A 26,014-nucleotide genomic window follows, 5' to 3' on the forward strand; every position below is an offset into this window, starting at 1 on the left:
TGCTACTTTTTTTTAGTACTGAAGCCTGGCCTCTCATAGGTAACACATAAATCTAAGAAACCCAAATAAGCTTTTAAGTAACTGAAGCACCCTAAACCAAACAAGATAACTTTTTGGTACTAGAAGACAAAGAACTTAGTCGAACAAGCTAAAGCCTAAGTTATCATCATCCGGCATATTAGCGGGCTCATCTTTCTCCTCTTCCTTGGCAGCTAGAGCAACAACAAACTTGGTTGGATCATTGAGATACTCTTTTAATCTCTCAGTCTGTAGGAATGTGTATTCAGTATCAACAACAATAGCAAAGACATTCATTGATGAATATGTGAGGCGTAGCTACAAGAGTTGGGTAAGAGACAACCAAGGACTGCAAAGCCACCATAGAAACACCAGCTGCAAAATTTTAGAATTTTGAAATGCGAATGTGATCCGCACGTTTAAGTATTGAAATGCAGAAGTGAACCCAACGTTTAAAATTTAAAATGCAGAGGTGAACCATGTGTTTCAGGAGTCTAACCGACTCAGCGTGAACGCGAAAATCACGTTTTGGGCAGGATTTTTGCCTCAAATCCCGTGCTGATTTGACAGCTCCAACTATCTATAAATAGACCATCATGGTCAAATTAAGAGTCTTTTCAACTCTTCTGTTCTTCTCCGAGCTAATTAACAAGCTTTCTCGTTCCCAAACTCTGGTGAGCTCTTCGTTCATCTCCATCGATGAGTATTCATAGCTCCTAAGAAGGTCGTGTTTGGTGTGAAAATTGAAAGAAGAAAAATAGAGAATTGAATTTTTATTATTCTCTCTAACAAACTTAGAAAAAAATAAGTTACAATTCTCTCAATACAATCTCTCTCTAGCAAAATTAGATAAAGAAATTATAATCTTCTCAATCTGTTTCCTGGTTTACAAAAGAGAAAGAGATCGACGGAGATCCTTCCCTTTGTTTAACCTAGGTTCTTTTTGGTATCAATAGGCTTTCGATCTTGTATCCCGTTGATAATCTGAACATTTCACTTCACTGGAATACGATATCTTCTTCTTGATTGACATTGAGGAGAACTTGCATGGCAAGTTTAAAAATAACTCTTAACGAGTTTTAGAACTTAGAGTGAGTTTAAACTTTGTAAAAGAGTTGATTTGAACTGAAAATCGGTTTATAACTCTTAACGAGTTAATGAACTCAGAGCGAGTTGCAAACTCTGTAAAAGAGTTGAATTGATTTAACCAAAAATTAGTTTATAGCCAAGATCTTGCTCCAAAGCTACAGAATCTCCAAGGATGATCGCTCAAGATTGCCGAAGCTCCAGGATAACCGAAGATCTCCAAAAGCCTCTGCCAAAGCCCCTCTTTTCAAGATTGCCTCCTTTCCCCAGCTCTGATCCTCTCTTTTTAGTGATATTTGATGCAAAAAAGCTGATCAATTGGAGATCACGAACCCAGTTGAGTTTTTCGTCATTTATAGGGGATTAAAGGGTGTAACCGCCTCCTTAATTTGCTCCTAAGTGGCGGAGTGATCCCCTCAAATCATAGAAAACAGGTTTGAAACTATTCAGCTCTTGTTTGAATAAGTCAAACGCAAAATCTGCGTTCTGGTATGAACTCTGTGTTCTGGGATTGGAATGCAGAGTTGAGTTCCGCACTGGCGGCTAGAAACATAGTGGTGAGCCCTGCGTTTTGAATCTAAAACGCAGCCACGACCTCTGCGTTTTGAATCTGAAATACAGCCACGATCTCTGTACTTTGAATCTAAAATGCAGCCACGACCTCTACGTTTTGAATGTAAAACGTAATCACGACCTCTACATTTTGAATCTGGGATGCATAGGTGAGCTCTGTATCTTGATTTGAAGAGACTGTCAATTTGTAGTCTCTTTTACTAGAGCATTACAAAGACCATCATCTTGTAACATTCGTCTTAGTTCCTTGAAAATATGAGAGTCGTCAGATTGTAACTCCCAATGTTGATTATGAAGAATGTTGAATTAGAGCTTTTATTGGTTGTTGTGAAGGTCATCAGATTGTAATCTTTATTAATCTACGTGAAAGTTTTTAAATAGTAGCCTTCTAGAAGCGGTCAAATTGTAACTTTTATCATCGGTGTTCGATGGAGATCATCTATCTACAGTAATATTTAGATAGCCTATAGAACCCCCTCTAAAGTTTTTAAAAGTTCACGGTTGACTGGGATGAATTTTTAGAATACTTTGGATCATAACTTTGATCTTGGACCTATTGATTCATTATCATAAATAAGTTGTTCTATACACTCTCTTCGAAGGCATCTTGGTTGAAGGGATTTGCCACACAGGACCCGTGTGAGGATGAGCTTCAAAGAGAAATTGTAACGACGATACAAGCTTCTCATGAGCAAAAGCTCTCAAAGGTCACGTCACGGCTCACATCCACTCTGCTGATGGGCCCAAAAACATTCATAGGATTTTTAGCAAACCCTCAGCCATCGATGGATTTGATAAACCTTTACTGACTACCGTTTGAGTCAGGCTAGTATATGGATTGTCTAAATCTATTCTATATATAACGTTGTGCTAAAAGAATGAACTCTCTTAGACTTAGTGTTATGATATCGAATACATAAACTTTTTATCAATTTCACGGGAATGGACTATCCGCCAACGTGTGTTAGGCGTAAGTTTATCTCTAATTAGAAATCAAGATAAAGTCTCCCATCCATGAAAGGTATGGATTTTTGGTGCTACAATGTTGAATACGTAGACTTCGTCATTATTATGGAAATAGGCCACCGGACAATATGTGTTAGATGCAGACTTATCTCTAATTAGGAATCAAGATAAAGTCCTCATGCGTGTAAGGTATGGATTCTGGTGTTATTAATAACAACCTGCTATGATATTGAATACGTAGGCTTTTGTTATTTTTACAGGAAAAGACTAACCGACAACGCGTGTTAGGCGTAGACTTATCTCTAATTAGGGATCGAGATAAAGTCCCCCATGCTTGAAAGGTATGGATTCAAAGATTATTAATTTAATAATAATCATTGGCTATGATATTCAATACGTAAGCTCTGTCGCTATTATGTTTTCACTTGAAGCACTAAAAGAAAGTTGGAAGTACCAGAGGTGTAGTAATAGCTTTACATGAATTTTCACTTAGAGTAAAATTCAGAAATTTTCTTCATTATCACTAGGATAATTCTAGAAAATCTTTAATCTACTGGGAATTTCATAATAAAAACTTGCTATTCTTGTTGAAAAAGTATTAATAAGTTTATTGGGGGTTTGACTGTTAGAGGTGTGATGTTAACATAATAGTATTTTATAGGCCTATCGCTCTATTAAAGAGAGTTAATAAGTTAATTTGGTTGTCAGAGGTATGATGTTAACATGACGGGTTTGTGGACCTATCGCTCTATTGAAGAGAGTCGATAAGTTGATTGTCAGAGGTATTTTGTTAACATGATAAGATTGTGGACCTATCACTCTATTAAAGAGAGTCAATAAGTTGATTGTCAGAGGTGTAATGTTAACATGACGTCATCAGAGGTGTAATATTAATGTGATGAAAGGATTGGTTGTCAGCGGTGTGATATTATCGTGACAGAATTTGTTACAATCAGAGTTGTCGGCATTAAAAAATGCCAAAATTCGAAAGGTGAAAAGAAGGGTCAGGGAAACAAACCCCTTCTCAATCAGAAACGAAGTTCATCGTTTAGAAAAGATCAACCTCGAGAGCGAGGGTCGCCATGCAGCAAAACTCAACATTAAAAGATAAAGTTCATTATTAAATGAAAGAGATCTACGAGACTCGGAGCTCGTCATTGGATACGAGGTTCGAAGTTCGCTAGTGGATATGGAATCCGGAGATCGTCATTGAATACGAGGTTTGAAGTTCATTAGTGGATACAGGGTTTGAAGCTCGTCGTTGGACACGAGTTGAACTCTAGCTGCCAAAGACGAGGCTCGTCATTGGATACGAGGTTCGGAGTTCATCATCGGAGGTGAAGTTCATCAATGAAACCAAAGCTTGTCATCGGATTTAAAGCTCGTCAGTGAAAATGAAGCTCACGAGGCTCACCATGCAATAAGAACGAGGTTCGCCAACGCAGTGAAGTTCGTCATCCACATTAAATTAGGCTGTAATGGTCATGAAGACCCAGTCAGCCACGTGGGCTAGATTCCAGGAGTCAGTTACGCCACGACTCCACAAGTTCAGCACATCAGTTACGCCCACGACTCCACAATTATGGCACGTCGGTTACGTGCTCAAACTCCTATAAATAGCCATCGATGGCTACAGAGAAAGGGGTTGGTTGATTATCAATTAATTAGAGATTTTCAAGCTTGGACTGAGAGAAGCATCAGAAGCTCTTGTGATCTTGGTCTGATCGTCAACGGGAGGCAAGCTCGACTCAAGTATCGAGGGAAGCATCCTTTCGCTACCAAGAACCCACGTTAAACAAAGAGAAGCTGAATTATTCTTCTCTTCATCTGTAATCGAGAGAGAGTGTGAGTGATTGTAAGGGTTTCGTACCAAATGATCGAACCCATTTCTTAAAACAAGAAAATCAATCCCAACATCAAATTTTGGACCCTATAGAGGATGGCGACCACAGTGGGAGCAGCTATTCTCTCCGACGAGATGGTGGTGGCGCAATCAGACAAGATTATAGTGGGAACGGACGTCGAAACTCTGATCATCGAATTTGACCAGTCCAAATACGAGGAGTACCTCTCCTCTGGTAAGTCTAGTCCCACGAAGGCACGAAAGTGTCGTCGAGTCTTATATGAGACTTCAGACCAAGTGTCTTCTGATGATTCAACTCGAGTTAGTCTCGAGGAAAAGTCCAAGCCCCTCAAAGAGGAGGCTCCAGAAACTAGCCGTCAGGCTAAGAAATGGGTTGTTAAACAATCTAGCCAAACTTCAGCTTCTACCAGCTAAATTATGGCTTTGGATGATGAACCTCGCTCAGTTCTGACTGAAGCAAAGGTTTCTGTTACTCCATTATCGAGACGCGTTCGACAAAGTCAGCGCCAGGATCAAGCTCGCCGCAGGGCTCGAGCTTTGGTCTCGCTAGACGGCTTTCATTATCGACCGAAGGTTAATCAACCTAAGGTCAACAAGTCTGACGAGGATCAGGTGAATGAGGAGCGTCCGAAAGACGGACCTCATCCTCGAACCCTAGTAGACTCAGAACACAAAAATCATCCTTAAAAAAAGGTTCAACAAAATCAACAAGCGGTTCGTACCGAGGTTCATCAAGAAAACGAACCTCAAGTTAAGAACCGACTGAGAAGACGAACTCACCAAACTCGTGCTACCAACGAACCTCGTCGTGTAAATGACGGAGTTTGTCAACTTACCCAAGGTCATCAACCTCTATCATTTAGAGGGTCTCGCTCGGGTAAAGCCATGCCGACAGAATTGACTGGGGGTTGTCCAGATGGTGACCTTCGGGATTATCTCACGTGCAAACATAGCATGAATAAGATGCAATCACATTGCTGCTGTGAGAAGATCATATCTGCGGTACTTTCCCAATGTCCATGTGGGGAGTCGACATATAAATCTTCAGTCTTCGAACGATTGATTGAATTTCCAATGGTCTCATCACCAAGAAGAAGACACTTTCGTCCAAAGAAACAAGCGCCCAAAAATTGTCACATTGAAGTGATGATCAACATGGCCAACAAGGGTAAAAGCAAAATCTCAGCTGATGATTCAGAGTCTTCTAATTTTGAAAGATCTCCCGGATTACGAGAAGCACTTATTGAAAGCCAGGGCATTTACAAACATACTCGTTCTCGTACTGAGGTAATGATCCCATTAGACTACCGCAAACTGGCGGGTTTATCCGGTGGTGTCAGTGAAGAACCTGAAAATTCAGCCATTGCTACTTCTCAGCCCTCCAATACCGACCAAAGTGAGCAAGTAAGTGCTCACATGACAGGAAAAGAGGAATAACTCTCGCGGCAGCTGGAAGAGCAACAATCAACCATCCTGAAGTAGCAGGAGTCCATCAGATGCCTAGAAGCGATGGTGGAGAGACTCCATGAGGAGAAGGAAAAGAAGAAGAAGAAGAATCATTCCCGAGCCTCAGGATCTAGGCGTAGAAGACCTTCACCTATTAATGAAGATCGCTATGATGAAGACAATGAAGAAAGGGTTGTGAAGATTCATTCTGAATCGTCCGAAGCTGAATCTAATCCTCGTACGAAAGAACGAGATCAGAAGTGGGAGGATTTTTAGAAGCAGCTTGACGCACTGAAGCTTCAAGAAAATTTCAAAGAGTTGGGAGTGTCAAGACCCTATCCAAGTGAATGGGATGCGATCACGTATCCTCCAAAATTCAAACTGCTCAACTTGGTACAGTTCGATGGCAAGAGATCTCCTACCCAACACATTTATTATTTTCAAGCACAGACCGGTCATATAGTGGGTAATGATCCTATTATAACTCGACTTTTCATTAGTACTCTGAAGGGGGTAGCTTTTGAATGGTTTCGCATACTCGAACCAGGGTCAATCCAGAGTTGGAGAGATTTAGAGAGGCTTTTCTTAGCCTGATTCTTCGACGATGACACTAAAGTGTCTATGGCTACGTTATTGTCTGAGAAACAGAAGAAAACGGAGTCGGTCAGTGACTTTGTTAAGAGATTCAGAAATCGATCGTTGCATTCACGCGATCAAGTTTTTGAAACTACTCTCGTGGAAATGTGCCACAACAATCTTTCTATCAATATCTTGTCCAAGATGGACGCTGTTGAGGCCCATTCATGGAAAGATTTAGTTTGGTAAGGAGAGCAAGTGGAAAACATGCTCAAGAGGATAAGTGCTGAAGAACCTCAAGAATCCCAGCCTAAAAAGGGAGGTGGTAAAGGTAACTATAATGCCCAGAAACAATCGAAGGGGAAAGACACCTTGGCTGTTGAGACAGCTCCATCTCCGAAATCCTCTACCAAACAGAAAGGGAATACATCTGACAATCGTTTTCAGAAGAAATACGGTTTTAAAGATGAACATGTGGTTTCTATTCTTACATATTTAATCAAGATGAATAAGATCAAGCTGCCAGAGGTGAAGCGAAACGCAGAAGTATCAAGGACTGATGATCCCAACTTTTACATGTACCACAGGACGGTGCATCATCCAACAAAAGCTTGTTACATCCTGAAAGACAAGATTCAAACTTTATTAGATGCAGGTCTGATGACCCTTCAAGCTGAGCAAAAGAAGGTGTCTGCAAATATGGTTTCACTTCAATTTGGGGATTTCGCCGAAGTACAAATACAAGATAGCGTGCAACCAATTCCTCAAGCGGAGGCGAGGGTGGTGAACTTCGACCCGCATCAGAAGAAAGAGAAGGGGATGGTCCCTTAAGAGAAGGGGATGGTCCCTTACACTACTCCTAAGGGCGAATTGATGTGGGTTCATCCTGACTTATTAATGGACGAGCAGTGGACATCGGCAAACTCAAAGAAGCCTAGAGCCACGCGAAGAACTTGCAACACCGTTTCAGCTATTCCAGATGAGGGGGTTGAAACTACGTCACTCAGCAGTTCTAAGGATGAACAGCCAGCCTTCGCTGCACAGCCTGCATAGGTATCAGGAACCAGTGGAGGAAAAGAGTATTTGAAGAAATATTCTGAAACAGCGGCTACAGCACCCAGACCAGGGAAAGAAGTAGCAGAGCAAACTCAACCTAAGGAACTTTGTTACAACAAAGCACTCAGGAAAGATACGTCGGAGAGTTCGAAAGATCCTTTTCAGTTTTATGTGCTGGCTTAGTTAGCCAACATTCCCACAAGGATTACCTTGTTTGAGCTCCTATGTTTATCTCGATCAACGAGAGAAGCTCTCCGTGAAAGATTGGCGGATAACGAGGATTTCCTCACTCATTTTCCACCAAATCCTGCCGGAGCAACGCTAGAAGAAGCTTGTCCTCAATGTCATCAAGTTTTTCGAAGAAGAATACCATGCATCACCTTCTCTCAAGAAGACATGCATGTGAGGAACCTGAAACATGATAGACCATTGTACTTCACAGGGTACATCAACTTTATTTGGGTAGGCAGAATTCAGGTTGATCCTGGTTCTGCTTTGAGCATCATTCCGTTGCGGCTCGTTCATCACCTTGGAATTCCTCTGCATCGTTTATCAATGATGAGAACCACCATATATGGCTTCAATACCTCTAATACTCGTTCCCTTGGTAAAATCAAACTCAAATGCCAGATGGGTGACTTGAGGACGGATGTCACTTGTTACATCATCGACGCAGAGACATCTTACAACATGTTACTGGGTCGACCATGGATCCATAACAATTTGATTGTTTCATCCACTCTACACCAATGCATGAAATATGTAGGTAAGAGTGGTGAAGTAAAAACAGTGGTCGCAGAGAAGCAACCATTCAAGGGGGTAGAGAATTATTTCACTGATTCTATCCATTATCTTAATGGTGAGCCATTTGAGGTACCACTGATCAAAGAACCAGATAGTGGTAATAAAGCCGATATCGAGTCTGAACACGAACAAGGTCTTGTTTTTAATGACATAGAAACCATCGTAATCGGTCTTGAAGATCTGGATGTAAATGATCCTGTCTATAAAGACAACGGAGTTATCTTTAATAATAATGATTTAGCTTACTTCTCGCGTGTGAAATTAAATCCTAACATGCCAGGTACAAACGCTGATGTGATAGAGGATCCGCTATCCAAGTTATATGCTGAATCAAACTTGTACATGCCGATTCAGTCGTCTTTTGTGACAAATCGACGACAAACCGAATCTTCGCAAGCAGTCTTCATAGTACCGGCTAAGGTTAACGGTCAAAAAGACATTATCTTCGGAAAGAGTAACGGCCCGGTGCAAACCATTTTGGAGGAATCCGAGAAAGAGGAAAGGGATCCGTAATTCTCATACTTTACTCCAACAACCCAAAGACTTATGAAGAATATGGGTTATGATTTCATTCATAAACAGAGTTTAAATTTTGACAGAGGGATCCGGACACCAATACGATCTGCGTATGTTCCGAAAGGAAAGCCAGAAGATTATTATCACAAAACTCGTAGTGAATTGGGTTATGAATCTCCACCGTTTATGCTGCGTTTCGGGACCAGAGGAGAGTCAGATGATGATTCTTTCACCTTGTCTTCCGAATCCAATTGTTGGGAATCTGATACCAGTACAGGAGCTGTATTCAAAGTACTCATGGCTAACATGACCTCAGTATCTTCGATAGAGAATTAGGAAGATGATCAATTACTTTTGTTTGATGACTCATTAAGTCGACAACTTGGTATACAGTAGGAACACCATTTTGAACAACGCGAACCCCCTACTGATGACAAGGTGATTCAGGTGAAAATGGGAGTTGCGATTAATCCAAAACCCATATTCATAAATGATAGTTTATCACCAGAAGAGAAAGAAGACCTTATTACCCTAATCCGAGAGTATATTGATGTCTTCGCTTGGAACTACGAGGATATGCCTGAGCTTGATCCCCAAGTGGCTATGCATCGATTAAATATCAAACCAGACATCAATCCTGTTAAACAACAACAAAGGCGATTTCGGCCCCAAATCATGGAAGCAATTGAAGCAGAAGTCAAAAAGTTCATCGAATCAGGATTTATTCGCGAAGAACAACATCCTGATTGGGTGGCCAACATTGTCCATGTCCTAAAAAAGAACGGGAAGATTTGAGTGTGTATCGACTTCCGTGACTTGAATTCGGCTTGTCCTAAAGATGATTTTCCGTTACCTATCACGGACGTCATTATTGACAATACGTGTAGGTTTGAGAGGATGTCCTTTAAGGATGGATTCTCAGGATACAACCAAATCAAAATGTATCCTGATGATGAAAAGCATACATCCTTTCGAACACCTTCAGGGATATACTGTTATACAGTAATGCCCTTTGGGTTGAAAAATGTGGACGCCACCTATCAACGTGCTATGAGCTCTATCTTCTAAAAACATCTATGAAAGACTATGGAATGTTACGTTGATGACTTGGTCGTCAAAAGTCGTGACAAGGGAAACCATTTACACGACTTGAAAATAATGTTTGATCTTATGCGGGCGCACCAGCTCAAGATGAATCCAACTAAGTCATTCTTAGGAATGGCTAGTGGTAAATTTATCGGGTTCGTAGTCACGAGTAATGGAATTCATTTGGACCCAGATAAAGTTAAGGCCATCCAAGAACTACCACCTCCCAGGAATCTTAAGGAGCTTCGAGGCTTACAAGGACGATTGACGTATATTCACAGGTTCATTTCTAACCTATCCGGGAAATGCCAACCATTCTTAAAATTAATGAAGAAATGAGTATCCTTTATGTGGGACGAGTCTTACCAGAAAACGTTCGAGGAGATTAAGCAATATCTCTCCAATCCACCGATATTGGTCGCACCAAAGTCAGGTAAACCTTTCTTGATATATATTCGGGCTATAGATCATGCATTAGCAGGACTCTTGGCACAAGATGATAAAAATGGCCATGAACAAGCCGTCTACTATCTTAGTAGGACACTATCGGGTGCTGAACCTCATTATTCTTTCATTAAGAAGGAATGTTTGGCGCTGGTCTTCACAGTTCAGAAAATGCGATATTATTTGGTTGGGCAAACCATACATGTCATTTCTCAGGTCAATCCTATTCGGGTATTCATGACACAGCCCAGTGTATTGAACTGGCGACTCGCCAGGTGGGCTTTGTTGCTTTCTCAATATGACATCCACTTCAAACCTCGAAAAGCAGTGAAAAGTCAGGCTATCTGTGACCTTATGGCTAATCATCCGCTACAAGAAAAGGTCGAATTATACCAGAACATACCTGATGAGACGTATGAAGCAAACATCGTCTCTAGAGAATAAGTATGGCAATTATACTTCGATGGTGCAGCAAGGACAAGTTCTACTGGTCGGGTTATAGCTGGAGTGGGGGTTGTCTTTATCTCTCCCCAAAACCACATACTCCCACGCGTCATTTCTCTAACAGAGCTGTGCTCTAACAATGTGGCGGAATACAATGCTTTGTTGGTTGGCTTGGATATAGCCAAACAGTTGGGGGTGAAACGTTTAGAAGCATACGGTGATTCTCAACTCATTGTTAATCAAATGAAGGGAGAATATGAGGTTAGGAATGAAGATCTCGTTCCTTACCATGTCGCAGCAATCGCATTGGCCGATTCCTTTGAGGGCTTCTATATTGACTATATACCCCGTCTCAAGAATACCTATGATGATGCATTGCCGTCACTTGCGGCTACTTTAGCTCTACCTGAAGGGACTACCCAGCAGGTCACAGTGACAAGAAGATGATTATTCAAATCAAAGTATGCACTGCAGATCAATGCAGTTGAAGCGGATCCGTCAACACTCGAACCTAAAGATTGGTGATTTCCGATCATCGATTATGTCTTATACGGCTTATTACCTGAAGACATCAAAGAAAGAGAATCTATTTGTAGACGAGCGCCTAGATTCTACTATGATTCTCAATCCCAGATTTTGTATTAAAAGTCGTATGATGGACTTTTGCTTCGCTGTTTGTCAAATAGAGAAGCAAAAGAGGCCCTTAAAGAGGCTCATAGAGGCATCTGCGGAGCTCATCAGCCCGGTCCTAAGTTGCGAGACCGACTACGCAGATTGGGTTATTATTAGCCTAATATGGTACAAGATGCTGTTGCTTATGCCAAACGATGCCACGCCTATCAGATACATGCTAATTACATGCATCGACCACCCGAGCATCTTCATCCTTCAACCACTTCATGGCCTTTTACATGCTAATTACATGCATCGACCACCCGAGCATCTTCATCCTTCAACCACTTCATGGCCTTTCAAAATGTGGGGAATGGACATTGTTGGCCTAGTGACACCACCCTCTTCCAAAGGACATCGCTTTATTTTAGCGATAACCCCTCTTCCAAAGGACATCGCTTTATTTTAGCGATAACTGATTACTTTTCTAAATGGGCAGAAGCAATCCCATTGAGAGAAGTCAAAACGAGTGATGTTCTGATTACTTTTCTAAATGGGCAGAAGCAATCCCATTGAGAGAAGTCAAAACGAGTGATGTTGTTAAATTTTTAAAACATCACATTGTATATAGGTATGGCGTTCCGAGACGTATCATTCATGACAATGGGCCCTAATTCGTTAGTCAAGTCTTCACCCGATTCTGTAACAAATTCAGGATCAAGAATTTGGCTTCAACTGCTTATAATCCTGCTGCTAACAGGTTAGCAGAAGCATTTAACAAGACCATCGTCAGAATTCTCACTAAAGTGGTTTCAATGAACAAAAGAGATTGGAACGAGAAATTAGGTTAGAGTTTGTGGGCTTATCGCACAACGGTTCGAACGCCGACAGGAGCGACACCATATTCCTTGGTATACGGATGTGAAGCCGTATTACCATTAGAAATCCAAATTTCCTCTTTGCGGATAGCACTCGCAATTGGTATGACGACAGAAGAGAGTCATCGTCGACGTCTTGAAGAATTGGAAGCGCTTGATGAAAAGCGGCTATTGGCTCAGCAGCACATTGAGCTTTATCAAGCTCGGATTTCCAGAGCATTTGATAAGAAGGTTAAATACCGCATATTTAAGAAAGGCGACTTGGTTCTTACGGCTCGGCGCCCGATGATTTTGAACTCCAAGAAGAAAGGAAAGTTTGAGCCAAAGTGGGAAGGGCCATTTGTAGTAGAAACAATCTACTCAAATGGAGCTTATCGTCTTATCACTCAAGATGGTGACAAACTTATGATGCCTATCAACGGTAAATTTCTAAAAAAATATTACCCGTAAATTTCATCATCAAATGTACCTTACCGCGTGAGAAGAAGCAAATAAAGGTAATGATTTCTTTATTTCATCTCCTCCAAATCTCCCTCACTAATCCTCTTCAATAGGATAGTGAGACTATCATTGTGTTAATTCTACCTCTAATTGCTGATGGTCTTCTAATAGCAACCTACTATGTGATGTGTTGCTCTCCTAATATCGTCATTTTCCCAACCGACGTTCGTTTTCCTAACTTAGGCCTACCAAGTGATGTGCCTTCGTTTCCAACATCATCATATTTCTAAAGTCACTGAACGATGTGATTTTCCTAACGTCGTTATTTTTCCAAATAGCGTTCGTTTTCCTAACTTAGGCCTACCAAGTGATGTGCCTTTGTTTCCAACATCGTCATACTTCTAAAGTCACTGAACGATGTGATTTTCCTAACGTTGTCATTTTCCCAAATGACGTTCATTTTCCTAACTTAGGCCTACCAAGTGATGTGCCTTTGTTTCCAACATCGTCATACTTCTAAAGTCACTAAACGATGTGATTTTCCTAACGTCGTCATTTTCCCAAATGACGTTCGTTTTCCTAACTTAGGCCTACCAAGTGATGTGCCTTTGTTTCCAACATCGTCATACTTGATCTCCAAAAGTTGATCTCCTCAAAGATCTCCTCCAAAACCCATTCAAAAATCCTAAGATCCCAAAAAGATCAAAAAAGATCTGATTTAAGCTGATTTTTTTATCTATTTATAGGGGATTAAGGGGTGTAACTAACCCCTAAAATCACTCCTAAGTGGGGTGTGATTCCCTTTAAATCGTGGGAAATGGTTTCTGGAACCGTTCAACTCGTATTTGAATGAGTCAAACGCAAAACTTGCATTCTGGGTACGAACTCTATGTTTTGAGTCTAGAACGCAAAGATGAGCTCTGCATTATGAATCTGAAACACAAAAATAAGTTCTGCATTTTGAGTCTGGAACGCAAAGATGAGTTCTGTGTTTTGAGTCTGGAACGCAGAGACGAGCTTTGTGTTTTGGGTCTGGAACACAGAGATAAGCTCTACGTTTTAGGTCTGGAACGCATAGATGAGCTCCGTGTTTTGGGTTTAAGAGATCGTTGATTTGTAGTATCTCTAGTTAGAGTGTTGCAAAGGTTGTGATCTTCATCTCGGCTCTTTGGAATATGAGAGTCGTTAGTTGTAACTCCCGTTGATCATTATGAAAGCCGTTGAATCAGAACTTCCATCAGTTGTTGTGAAGGTCTTTGAATTATAACATTCGTTGATTGTCGTGAAAGTCTCCAAATTGTAGCCTTCTGGAAGTCGTTAAATTATAACTTCTATTATCAGTGCTTGATGGGAATCAACTATCTGCAATAATTTTTAGATAGCTTACAACATACATTACCACTTCATACGATCGCTGATAGAGAGCAACAAGTTACAATTGGAGAAGATTTTGAGGAGTCAAAATCCTACGGACAAGTTGATGAAAGCAGTGACCATCGAGAAACTGGAGTTGTGTACAACTTCAGTTGGCCTTTACGCTTAGGAAACAAAGGCGGAGTCACACTAAGAGGATATGCGGGATTGCCAAGATGATATTGATTGAATAATGGAATTTTTTTTGGGTAGGAGAAGATGCTTGCGAAGATGGTGGGAGTTCGGGAGAGCTCGTTGATGGCGGTTTGGTCTCCAAGTAGGAGATTGTTGGTTTCGAGAGTGTAGACTCAAACTTGGATCAAAATCAACAAAACTAAAAAACTCAGCATCGGTCGATCGACACGCATAGATCAGTTGACCGAATTGACTGTAGGAAACTGAGCAGAAAACCCCACTCTAGTCGGTCGACTGAAGCAGTGACACAGGTCGACCGAAACGTTCACAAGAAACCCTGTAGAAAACATGGTTCTGACCGGTCGACCGAAGCAATGCTATCGGTCGGCCGATGGTGATCAACCAGTTGACCGATACAATGCTATCGGTCGACCAAAGTCGGGTCAGGTGGTTTTCTTAGTTCGGGTTGGAATCTGTCTTGGGCTGGGTTTATATATATTTCCTAAAACGTTTTTAGGGTTATGTGAGGACGTCTTTGAGAGGGTTTTGACAACACTTGTCAGAGATCTTAGAGAGAGAGAAACCTATTGTGAGCATTGTAATCTTCTTCAATTAATCAAAGAATTTATGGTCTCCCGATGACGTAGGCACGTTCGCCGAACCTCGTTAAATTTGGTGTTCTCCTGTTTTATTTGTTCTTTCCTGCAAGTTCTCTTATTTGCTGTGATTTTCTTGCTTGCCTACTTTCGACACAAGATCCGGAAGGGCACGGGTTGTTGTGTGTTCAACCCCAATAGATTGTATCTTAAGGACGTAAATAATCATATTGATTGGTGTCCAAACTTCTTATGTTTCTGGTATTGTTTTAAGGTAAATATCAGAAACCCCACTTAATTTTGGATGCTTATCAAACCTCCAAAAGATCGGAAAACTTCCCCTTGAATATAGGGATTATGGCAAAATCTCCATGTAACTTTCAGATTTTATCAGAAAACACCCTTTAACTTTGATTATTTAATAAAAAGTTGCTTATGTCAACATGGTTAATCAATATGGAAAACAAAGGCTCTACATATCATAAAACCCCCTTAAATTTTTATTAACCATGTGAACTTTGTACTAATTTAGCATTGTAAATATGACATGTTGCTTCACATAGGCAACTTCTAGATAGATGATCATAAGTAGGTCAATTTGGATTGGAAAACGCGACCAGCATGGTAAGCCATGCGCCCCTTCGTCTCTAGCAAATGTGGCACATATTCGTTATTATTAAACATTGTAAAAGTAAATATGATGATCCTTGAAAGGTTAAGAAGCATAAAGTTCTAAATATGCCCCTTTAACGATATTAATTTACTATTTCATCCACTCCTTCACTGTTTAGTCAAATTATGGTAATACTTATCAGTTATCACCAAAAAAGAAAAGATGATTATATTTTGAGATTACAAAAAGGAGGGCGCGCAGATTCTTATTAAATAAATAGATTATATTCGTTTAGCCAAAACATGATCCACCTAGCTTGGTAAAAATTAATACTTTCGGGGAGAGGATTAATTTACTACTCGATCTTATCTCTTTTATCTTTTTACCTATTTAAGGTGTGCGCTATCCTCATTGCTAATAGTGGAGAGGTGGCCATATATTCCAGTATCATGCTTATAGTTATAACATGCTCACTTTTAGGTGGAGGAAGGCAAGAGTGGGAGGTTTGTCATTTCCAGGACCCTTAAAGATCTTTTATTGGATTTTGGTGACGAAAAATTTTAAGAACACGTTCATTAAACAAATGGTGTTCTAAAAAGGAATTATTGAGGAATTATTGACGAAAAGAAGTCAGATTGACTTATACGTTAATAATTTTTAGACAGATGTTTAGAACCAAACGAATATCCAACAACTTAAAATGTGTGGTATTAACCCCGGCCAACTTAAGTACTCATCACTTTTCAACTATGTATGGCTACAATCACATATGAATTCTCTATAATTCTACACACGTGTTTTTGTGTGTTTATCATAGCCATCCGCGAAAAAAATCATAGGCTCTTCGCTAACTTGGTCTGAACTAACAATCATGGAGTGGCAATACACCAACATCCATATAGGATCTCATAAAGTCTAGGAGCTAATCAAATCATGATCTATATCTTACTTTGTTTAAACCAACAAGCATGGGTGAAGGCATGTCTACCAAAATTCTGTGGGTTTCGCACCGTTGTAGGCTAAGCAGACCTTTTGGTAAGCAAACCATAACTTAATTAGGTCACTCCCCCAGTTTTTGTGCTTCACATTGGACATTACTCCTTAAGGCCACAACCTCAATGGCGATACAATTTGATGAGGAAAAATCAGGCCTTTATGTGAATTTCTTGCCTTAAAACAGAAATTGAAAACTAAATTAATTAACACAAAACTTTAATAAGCTTTATTAGAGCCAAAACTTTTTTGTTTTCCACTGATCCAAGAATTTTCAGATAGTACTGAGCGTCCAATAAACATCATCCACTAAATAGTTCTCTTTCTCTATGAGCTAGCATCATTACATGGTGCTTGACGCATCTCGTTGATTTTCTTGGATTGGCTATCACTTTTTTGAGCACTCTCCACTCGTGCTAGAAAATCTTAATTTTTTGAGGGCTTTGGCTGCTAATCATTATTATGGGATAACTTCTTTTGTAGTTGTCCTTTTCTAAGGTTTGAGACTGATGGACATAGAATAAACTAAGAAAGATAGGGAGTGGCTTTGTGGCCACATCTCATCTCATCTCCTTCAAAAAAAGAAAAAATAAAAGAAAAAGGAGAAACATTTTCCTTTCCTATTGGCCAATATATCATCTAATAATTAAACTATCCACACCCAAACCACACTACTAACAGAATCATTATGGGAGCTTTGACCAATGCATTTCAGCTTTCATTACTTGATGAGACCCTACAGGAATTTGTTCTAATTTCTTAACCTTGGGAAGAAAAAAGCTTTTTAAAAAAGTTTCAAACCCTTTACTTTGTTGTGAGCCCTTGACTAGTCAACTAGGTCAAATTTCAGTCAACTCAAATGATAGGTTAGGAAAGAACCATTCCGTTTTACTTTTGGCAAAAAAGTTCGTCTCTATGGACAATCAAACTACTTAATGATCTAAAAATACTTGTTGTAGAATGCAAAAAGATGGAAGAAGTTCTTTGGATGAGAGACACAGACTGGATGAGATATTTCCTTGGTTTACAAATAAGTAAAGCTTAAAGAGAAGTGTTCATTAATATTCAAGGAGAATATAGGAAACGAAAGACTTCATCTGCAAATGTTCAAAACTAAGAATTGTAAGGAATTAACCACACCGACAGTCTTGAGTGAGAAGTATATCCATGCGGTGGAGCATAAGAGCTAGACATCTCAAGCTACAGAAGGTTTTCTCGAATCACTGATTACCACTCAAATACAAGGTCAAATACTGAACGATATAAGTGTCGTGTTCAAATTCATGAGTAATACAAGCAAGCAACACTATTTTTTTTTTGAGCTGAAAAAAACAGGGTGGGGGTCCCTGCTCATAGGGGAATATTGTTAATAACCTAAAAACAAAGCAAAATACATCGCATCCAGATGAAGAAACACAAAAGGAGAAGCAGATAAAGAGCGGACATATGTCGTCACCTAACAAACTAAACCCAAAGCGTTTCTGCAACTTAAAAAACCCGAAAAACATACTTACACAGCAGAAGTATGTAAGTTCTCCACTATCATCAAGATACAAAAGAGAATATACATCAAACATACAACAAAAGAAGATAACGAACGTCCTGATTCCGAGACAAAATAGGTTTTCACTGTAAAGATTTTTATGTTGAGTGGATTAGGAGAATGTCAAAGTCACACAAAGGATCTGCATACATAAATTTTGAGCTGAAACATATAAAATAACTTCCACTCCAAACATATAGTAAGATATCACCGTCAAGTAGGCTAGGGATGTTAATCAGAAGCACCTATGCAGTCCCCTACCGACTTGTGGTTTAAGAAAGGAACACAAGAGGAGTAAAACTAAGAGAGGCTAGGAGAGACAGGAGAGACTAAAAAGCAATATATACCTCTTATTTTCATGTAAACATTCAATAGTTTTCGAATGAATACTAATAAGACTGTGTGCACGAGTTTGGCAACAACCTAAAATGAAAGGGCCAGAGCTAGTTATAAATTGATTTGTGTTTAGCAAAAACTGGACCATGGTTTATCCAAGTTTTTAGGCTAAAATTTTGCCATTACACCAATTATGTTCTGATCCAGCCCATAGCTTGTTCTTAGCCCCTTTAGAATAAGATCGAGTCATGATCAAACCTCGTCCAATTCTCAAGGGTTTGCTCATCCTATGACCTCCCTCTTAAATCATAATAAAAAACAAAACTTTTTAACGAGAAAATTTTCAATAATAGATCTAAAAATATCAAAACTAAAGTTGTGTGATAAAAACCCTAATTGGCAACTGTTTATCTTCCTAGCTTATATATATTAAAGAAAGTACAAGCATTTCATGCATGTCCACCATATTATTAGTGCACCAACATCTGATCATTGGAGTATTAGTGCAACCTAAGCAAGTTTAGATATTTAGGTAATTAGTGGACTAATAAATGGAGAGATGTACCCTAGATTAGTTTAGGATTATATGTTTAAAAACCAAAAAAAAAAAAGATGGTGCCTAGAGCTGGATCACTGAATGATGAAAAGTCTGTGGGCTCATTTTTCATAGTAGTTAACAAACAAGTTGGCAAACTCTAAGGTGAAAGTTGAGCACTTGCTCTAATTGAACGTATAAGACCTAAAGAAAGAATCTAGGCATTAATATTTTTGTGGTGCATCAACTAAAAGTCACACGTGCAGCTAGCTCTAAACTCTCTCCTTTAAACCATTTTTAATTTGGCTTATCCACCTTTCACTGTCTCCATAATTATACTGCTTTTATAAGAGAGAACTAAACTGATGATAGATTATAATAACAATTAGTATCACTACCACTTCTTCAGCCCATCATTTGCCACATACCCAAAGCGGGAACTGCAGGTTAAGTGCCATCGGTGCACGTTGAAGACACGTGCTTGGAGCTTGAGACTCAGCTTAACTCAAGAGAAGATTCTTCTATATTATATTCACTTAATTTGTTAAGTTGTGTGATAGCGATGAATCCCTACAATTGCCTTTAACTGAATCAATGTGCTAAGGACTATGTGTTTATGAGTAGAGTTAGGCAGCCTTTGGGGTACCAACACATCTTGTAAAGGTCTTAGACTTCTTAGCTGTGAGAAGATATCAACATATTACTATAAACTAAGACGTTAATTTATTATATATAAAGCTAGGATGCACATATAACTAAAGTAGTCGTGTACCAGCCCTCACTTTAGTAATGTCTATTTGGTTCTAGATTAATTAGTTACTTTAATTTTTTGACACTGTTCTCAAATTAATTATATTAGTCTTTGCAAAATGTGGCTCTTGGGATCACCAAGCATGTACATTTATATATGAGAGAGGTCGCTAGGTTTTTGTGCGTCGTTTGAATGTAGTTGTGGTCGTAGCGACTCAATACATGATCAAACAACTAAGACCTGTCTCCAACGGAGAGGTAACTTTCTAAAATCTTAATCATCATAAAAATATCTAAATGTTCAACTTTATATATTTAACAATATCAAACGTTCTAAGTATAATTTCTTACCATTCTCATAAAAAACCATAGCTACTTACACACACATATATGTACATATATATCTATATGTGTGTGTGTATATATATATGAGAAGAGCTTTGCTACAGGGACCCAGAATATGGGACCAATAGAGGGGACAAGTGAAGTGTCCCCCTCCTATTGGATAATGAGTTGGCCATCATTAATGATGGCCAACTCATTATCCAGTAGGAGGGGGACACCTCACTTGTCCCCCCTATTGGTCCCATATTTTGGGTCATTAAAGAGTTTTTCAAATTGGAATATCACACATCTATGTTTAATGTAACAAAATTAAGGTTTAATCGTTTGAGTCAATTGTGGTCCATAGATATTAGTCTAGACCATACCCATTTGTGATTTAACAAGTTGGTATTAAAAACCATTGTTATGTAGGTCATTAGATGTTCTGTTTGCTTCAAGAATCAAGACTATGTTAGCATGAGGTTAGGGCTCAATATAGTGCGCACATGAAGATACATATGACAAGGTCCCATGAAAGTTCGGATATTCTTAGGCATGCACATTTGCCACTCTTGCATGATCAATTTTCACGATATACGTGTGTGACATGTGTTTAGATGCTACAAGCCATTTGTATTGCACTCAAGTTGGACTTGATTGGATCTAAGTTAATGTGAAGATTAGTTTGCAATGATTCACATCAATTCAGATTAATGTTTATCTTCGAAAATAATGTCCTATGTACGTTGGAAGAACAAGTCATCAACATATTATTAAATATGTTTGGACGTCTCATGAGAGGTAATCTTTTTGGATAGTTCATTTCTGCTCTTTGTCCACGCAATACGACAGAACTTTTTACCATCTAGCTACATAAAGACAATCGTCATTAATATATATTTTTGCAATAATAATAATCTACTTAGAACATGTTTGGCAATATACTTATTTTAACTTACTAGTGTGTTTTTACTTATAAGGATCCAGTATCATATTTGGTGAAATTTACTTATTTTTAACTTATAAGTAGGAAAAAAAGTAGTTGGGATTTCCCAACTTATTTTCTTGGTACTTAAAAGAAGATTTACCTAATGTTGGTAAAATACTACCTTACCCTCTAACAAAATAAGTAAAAATAAGTAATAAAAAACTTATAAGGCTTCATAAAAATAAGTATTAGCCAAACACGCGCTTACACTTTTTCTTATATTTATTTCAATTGATACACCTAAACTCTCCCCTTTGTTCAAAAGCCTTGGCTTAACAAAACTCTCCCAATTAACAAACAAAAAAAAAAAAGAGTATTGAAAATTGATTTAGCAAAAGGGCTCTAAGTAAACGGGCACTCCGTACTTAGGCCTCAAGGTGAGCACATTAACCGGGGCGTGCCGGTAATTCTTCGAGATGGTAAACTTGAAGTTAGTGAGCAACATAGCAAGCACAATCTTAGCCTCCATCATTGCATAGGCTTGGCCGACGCAGTTGCGAGGGCCGGAAGCAAAGGGGAGGAAATTGCGAGTCATAGCGAACGACTTCGCTGCGAACCTCTCGGGGTTGAACTCGTTGGCGTCTTTGCCCCAAATTTCTTCGTCGTGGTGGATCGCGAGGACCGGTATCCAAATTGAGAGTCCCTTAGGGATGTGGAGGTCTCCAAGCTTGATGTCTTCAAATGCCATGCGAGGGAGGAGAGATGCCGGTGGGTATAGGCGCAATGACTCATTTATTATCCTGTGTAACTGCAAGCAGAGAAGCGAGGTGAGTCAAAAGAAATTAAAAAGAATATGACAGCAATTAGTTTAACAGAAGATAATGGAAGATTAGCACATCACTTATGTAGCTGATCGGAAAACTTTTAAAAGATTCTTGACTAAAATGAATTGAAGAGTATGATTCACGTAGCTGACTTAGAAAAATTTGGTGTAAAGCATTTGTTTTCGTTATGAAACTTTAACTTAGTAATGTGCTTGACTGCATCAGGAATCTCGATGGTTGTGGATCCTCTGTGTTGCAAAATCTAATGGTCATAATGAGAGAAAAAGTTGAACTTAAAAGATCTTGCCTCGTGTTAAAAGAACTTTAGTGATGGGTACTTGCTGATGATGAGGCAATTTTAGACCTGCCGGCTAAAAAGTAAAACTCAAAAAAAATTTCTAAGAATAGAATGAGTTATACAAACACGAAGTAGCAAATTTTGGCTATTGGGACTCACATTCACCTAATGTGTGGTGTACATGAAAAGTACATACTCGGAATACATTCACTAATATTAGTTGTGACAATGGGATGGGATTGATTATTAATAGATACCAAAGATGTACATTCCTTTGTTTAAGGCCCATTCAAAAAGTATGTATAGTGTGTTAGTGATTGAGACTAACAGGTTCTTTGACAGCAAAAAAGAAATTCTAAGGACCCATTTGGCATAGTTTAAGGATAGAGGAAAAGAAGGTTGAATTAGGTAATTATTTTCATTAAAAAGAATTCAATTGGTTAATATGTCAGGTAAATTAAGGTCGATGATCAAACTTTCTCGATAAATGTATAGATTTTTTCCCCTAACAGAATACAAATACTATCAGAACATTTTCTGTTCGGCAACTATGCTCGTGCCCGTTCATTTAGAAGGCTTAAACATTATATGTTCATCATTCTTTCTGTGTTTTTTTTCCTCCTAAAACTTTTTGTGTGTTAAGTGTTCTGACAGGATTCTTACATTTTCTAATTGGCAAATCCATCTTTCAGGATTAACTTCTGTTTACTCATCTTAACTGTTCATCTTTAGCACTTTGCTAATTTTATTTAGAAATTTAGACGAGTAAACTCAATTTATTCTGTGTGTATACATTTTCTGTTCAGCAAATTAGTAAGGTGTTAAAATTTCACTGAGCCCTTCTAATTTTTCCTTAATACATGCTAAAAAAAATCTTTTATTCGATATAGTTAAGTGTCTACAAATACTCACCCAATTAAGTTTAGAGATTTGCTCCGGCATTGGCGTCTCATCCCCACACACCTCCCTCACCTCCGCCCTCGCCTTCTCCTGCCACGAAGGATTCGTGGCGAGGAGCATGACCGTCCATGTCAGCAACAACGCCGACGTCTCGTGCCCCGCGAAGAAGAAAGTCTTGCATTCATCCATAACCAACTGTAAACTGTAACTAAACCCTTCGCTCTTCTTCTGAGCCTCAGCAAGCAGCATCCCAAGCAATCCCTTGCCATAGCTTGAACTCCTTCCAATCTCAACTCCATCCTTTCTGCTCTCTATAATCTCCATCAACAGCTTCTCTACTTCAATCTTCAGTGACTTTATCTCTCCCCGGAACTTACTCGGAAAGAACCTGAAATTAATTAATAATTAAAATAGGCAACATTTTATACTGCATCATGTACAAAGATAGCGAGCAAGTTGCTGAAATCAGACACCCAACTTGAGTCGGCCAGTGTCAGTGTCCAATTTCAATGCATACTGAGATTTACTGACAGTAAAAAATAAAAGTAGGAATAAAAAGGAGAAAAAACAAACTACTAGTACCTGCTGCCAGGGATCCATAAGTATCGGCTGGACTTAGCAGTAAAGCTCTGCATGCGAGTGAGAAGCTCGAATATCTTCTTCCCCTTCTCGTAGCTCGTATCGAACTCGGTTCGAGAGATTATGTCCCCGGTGAGCCGAGTCATGTACTCACCAATTTCCACCTCTTTAGCACCACTTTTAATGGTATCGTGCAAAACCGCTATCGTTTTCTTAGTGCACTCCACCATGTATCCCAAATGTCCCTGTTCAAGATAATCTTTTCAGCTTTGTTTCTTTCTTTGCATCATGACCAGCAAATGGTAGTGTACTGTGGAAATACCTTGAGCTTTTCCCCAATGAATGCGGGTGCCACGACGTGACGCTGGTGGAACCAATTTGACCCATTTGCCATCAGCACGCCCTGACCGATGAAGTTCTTGGTTCCTTGCTGCTGCATCCAGGATTTCCCCGATGACTGCACGTGCTTCGACGATAGGAACTCCTTGATCATGTCGGTATCGGTTAAGCATAGCCTTGGCTCGCTCCCGTACCAGTACACGAATCTCTTGCCTGAAATCGCAAAGATACATGCATTGGTATTTATTAGGATGGCAACAACATAAAAACATATGCATGTCTACTCCAGGGCTGTATTAGGACCACTGTGGAGTTGTACTGGAGACAGGTCCCACCTGGATCGAGTCCTTACTGCAAAGCAGTCGAAGTTCGACCCAAACGAGACACGAACTCCGTGCTCCTCCCAGAAACGGAACACTTCAGACCAAGATTTGCTCAATTAAAAAATAATAACAATAAATGTGTATCATCTGTATTGGGAATGAATTTAATTAATTAATTACCATATATTTTCGACCAGAGGACATAATGGGGGAGGAGACGGCCGACTATGTCGTGGTCGACAGACTCCATGTCGGATGAGGTGGTCTTGGCGACGAGGGAGGCGATCTCGGGGAGGTTTCCGACAAGGAAACGGGCCTTCGGCCCATGGACTCCTTGCTTAGACATGGCTAGTCGAATTCGACATGGACTTAGGTAGTAGCAAGAGATTGTGACCCATGCTACTCTTAAGAAGAAGAAGAAGATCAACAAGAGGATTGCCCATGATAAAACTATTACGGTCTCCATATAGAGAAAGAGAGAAGGAAGAGAGGCACAAGGAGAGAATTGCTGAGGGCCTGGCCTTCTCTCTTTATAATGAGAGGGGATGCATTTTATTTGCCCGTTGGCTTAAAAGGGAATGTTTTTATGGAGTAGAGCAAGGGAAAATATTAAACCAAGGAGATCACGGCGATTAGGATTTTCGCCCTTAAAAATACCTTAAGGACCCAAAATATAGGACCAAGAGAGGGAACATGTGAGATGTCCCATTCCTATTGCATAATGAGCTAGCCATGCTAGCTCATTATGCAATAGAGGGGCTAGCTCATTATGCAATAGGAGGGGGACATCTCACATGTCCCCTCTAATGATCTCATATTTTGGGTCCCTGTAGCAGCGCTCTTTTGGCCTTCTCATAAATCCAACAACTATATGTGTTTTCCATTTTAATTGCTACACAAAGGGGGATGATTGGGCAAAGAAGGAAAGTTTTGGGAGGATTGAACAAAATTTTAACATTTCATTTTTCTTTCTACTTTATTCTATTCTTTCTTCACTACATGCATGTAGAGATTAAACAAACTGAATAATCTTGTTTTAATATTCTTTAAAGATAACCATCCTTAGTTTTGGAAGAAGTGGGGATGGGATTCCTTGAAGTTTCAATTGGTCGAAAGAGGTTATAATAAAGAAACTTGTGGCATGATTTTTTTTTGAATTAACAACAACAACATCAAAGTTTTTATCCTAAAATTTTGACGTCGGTTATATGAATTTTATTCTTACTTTTATAGGATTTATTTTCATGTGGATCCAACTATGTTTTATACTTGCTATCGGCTACCTAACATAAACCCCCTCTTTTATCCTGGCTTGGGACATGCAATGCTAGCGATAAAATAAAGCACAACATTGACAGAGTTAACTTCTTCAAAAAACAGTGTCAGTTCTTATATGACAAATTTTTGCAAAGATTACACAAGAATTTAACGTGATTGAGTTATTAATTAACCTTCATGAATGCAGTGGCAAAGAAGAAATAGAGTTTACTAAACAAATCATGAGGAATAGAAAGGTAAAGAACTCTCAAATGCTTATTTTAAATCTCATAGTAATCTAGCTCTCTCAAAGAATACACTAAAAGCTATAAAGATAAAAATTAGAAGCATGAATTTATATAAACCATGCGTATACAGATAAACTTTATAAATCCCAAATTGTTGATGAAATTTTATATCTAATCTAATGACCATATTCTTCTTATAGATATACATCGGCTTAATAAGCTTGTATCCTGTTATGGGAATATATTATGTGTCCAGATTTAATGTATAAA

General features: G+C 39.2%; 1 protein-coding gene across 1 annotated transcript; it reads right to left on the minus strand.

Moving 5' to 3' along the window:
* On the minus strand, positions 21,242-24,724 carry LOC109845014 (cytokinin hydroxylase-like). Its single transcript, XM_020414196.1, has 5 exons — positions 24,420-24,724; positions 23,900-24,129; positions 23,581-23,822; positions 23,011-23,386; positions 21,242-21,784 (listed from the first exon to the last, which is right to left on the minus strand). Exons 1-5 carry the CDS (start codon positions 24,703-24,705, stop codon positions 21,365-21,367), a joined length of 1,554 nt encoding a protein of 517 aa, XP_020269785.1. The 5' UTR covers positions 24,706-24,724; the 3' UTR covers positions 21,242-21,364.

This window comes from Asparagus officinalis, chromosome 6, assembly GCF_001876935.1.
Source record: "Asparagus officinalis chromosome 6, Aspof.V1, whole genome shotgun sequence".
NCBI lineage: Eukaryota > Viridiplantae > Streptophyta > Magnoliopsida > Asparagales > Asparagaceae > Asparagus > Asparagus officinalis.

Coding starts and splice junctions, on each gene's coding strand:
- LOC109845014 (XM_020414196.1), bottom strand. CDS start 24,705: ATGGAGACCGTAATAGTTTTATCATGGGCAATCCTCTTGTTGATCTTC. Junction 24,130..24,419: donor CCTCTGGTCGAAAATATATG/GTAATTAATTAA, acceptor TTGCGATTTCAG/GCAAGAGATTCGTGTACTGG. Junction 23,387..23,580: donor TTATGGATCCCTGGCAGCAG/GTACTAGTAGTT, acceptor AATTAATTTCAG/GTTCTTTCCGAGTAAGTTCC.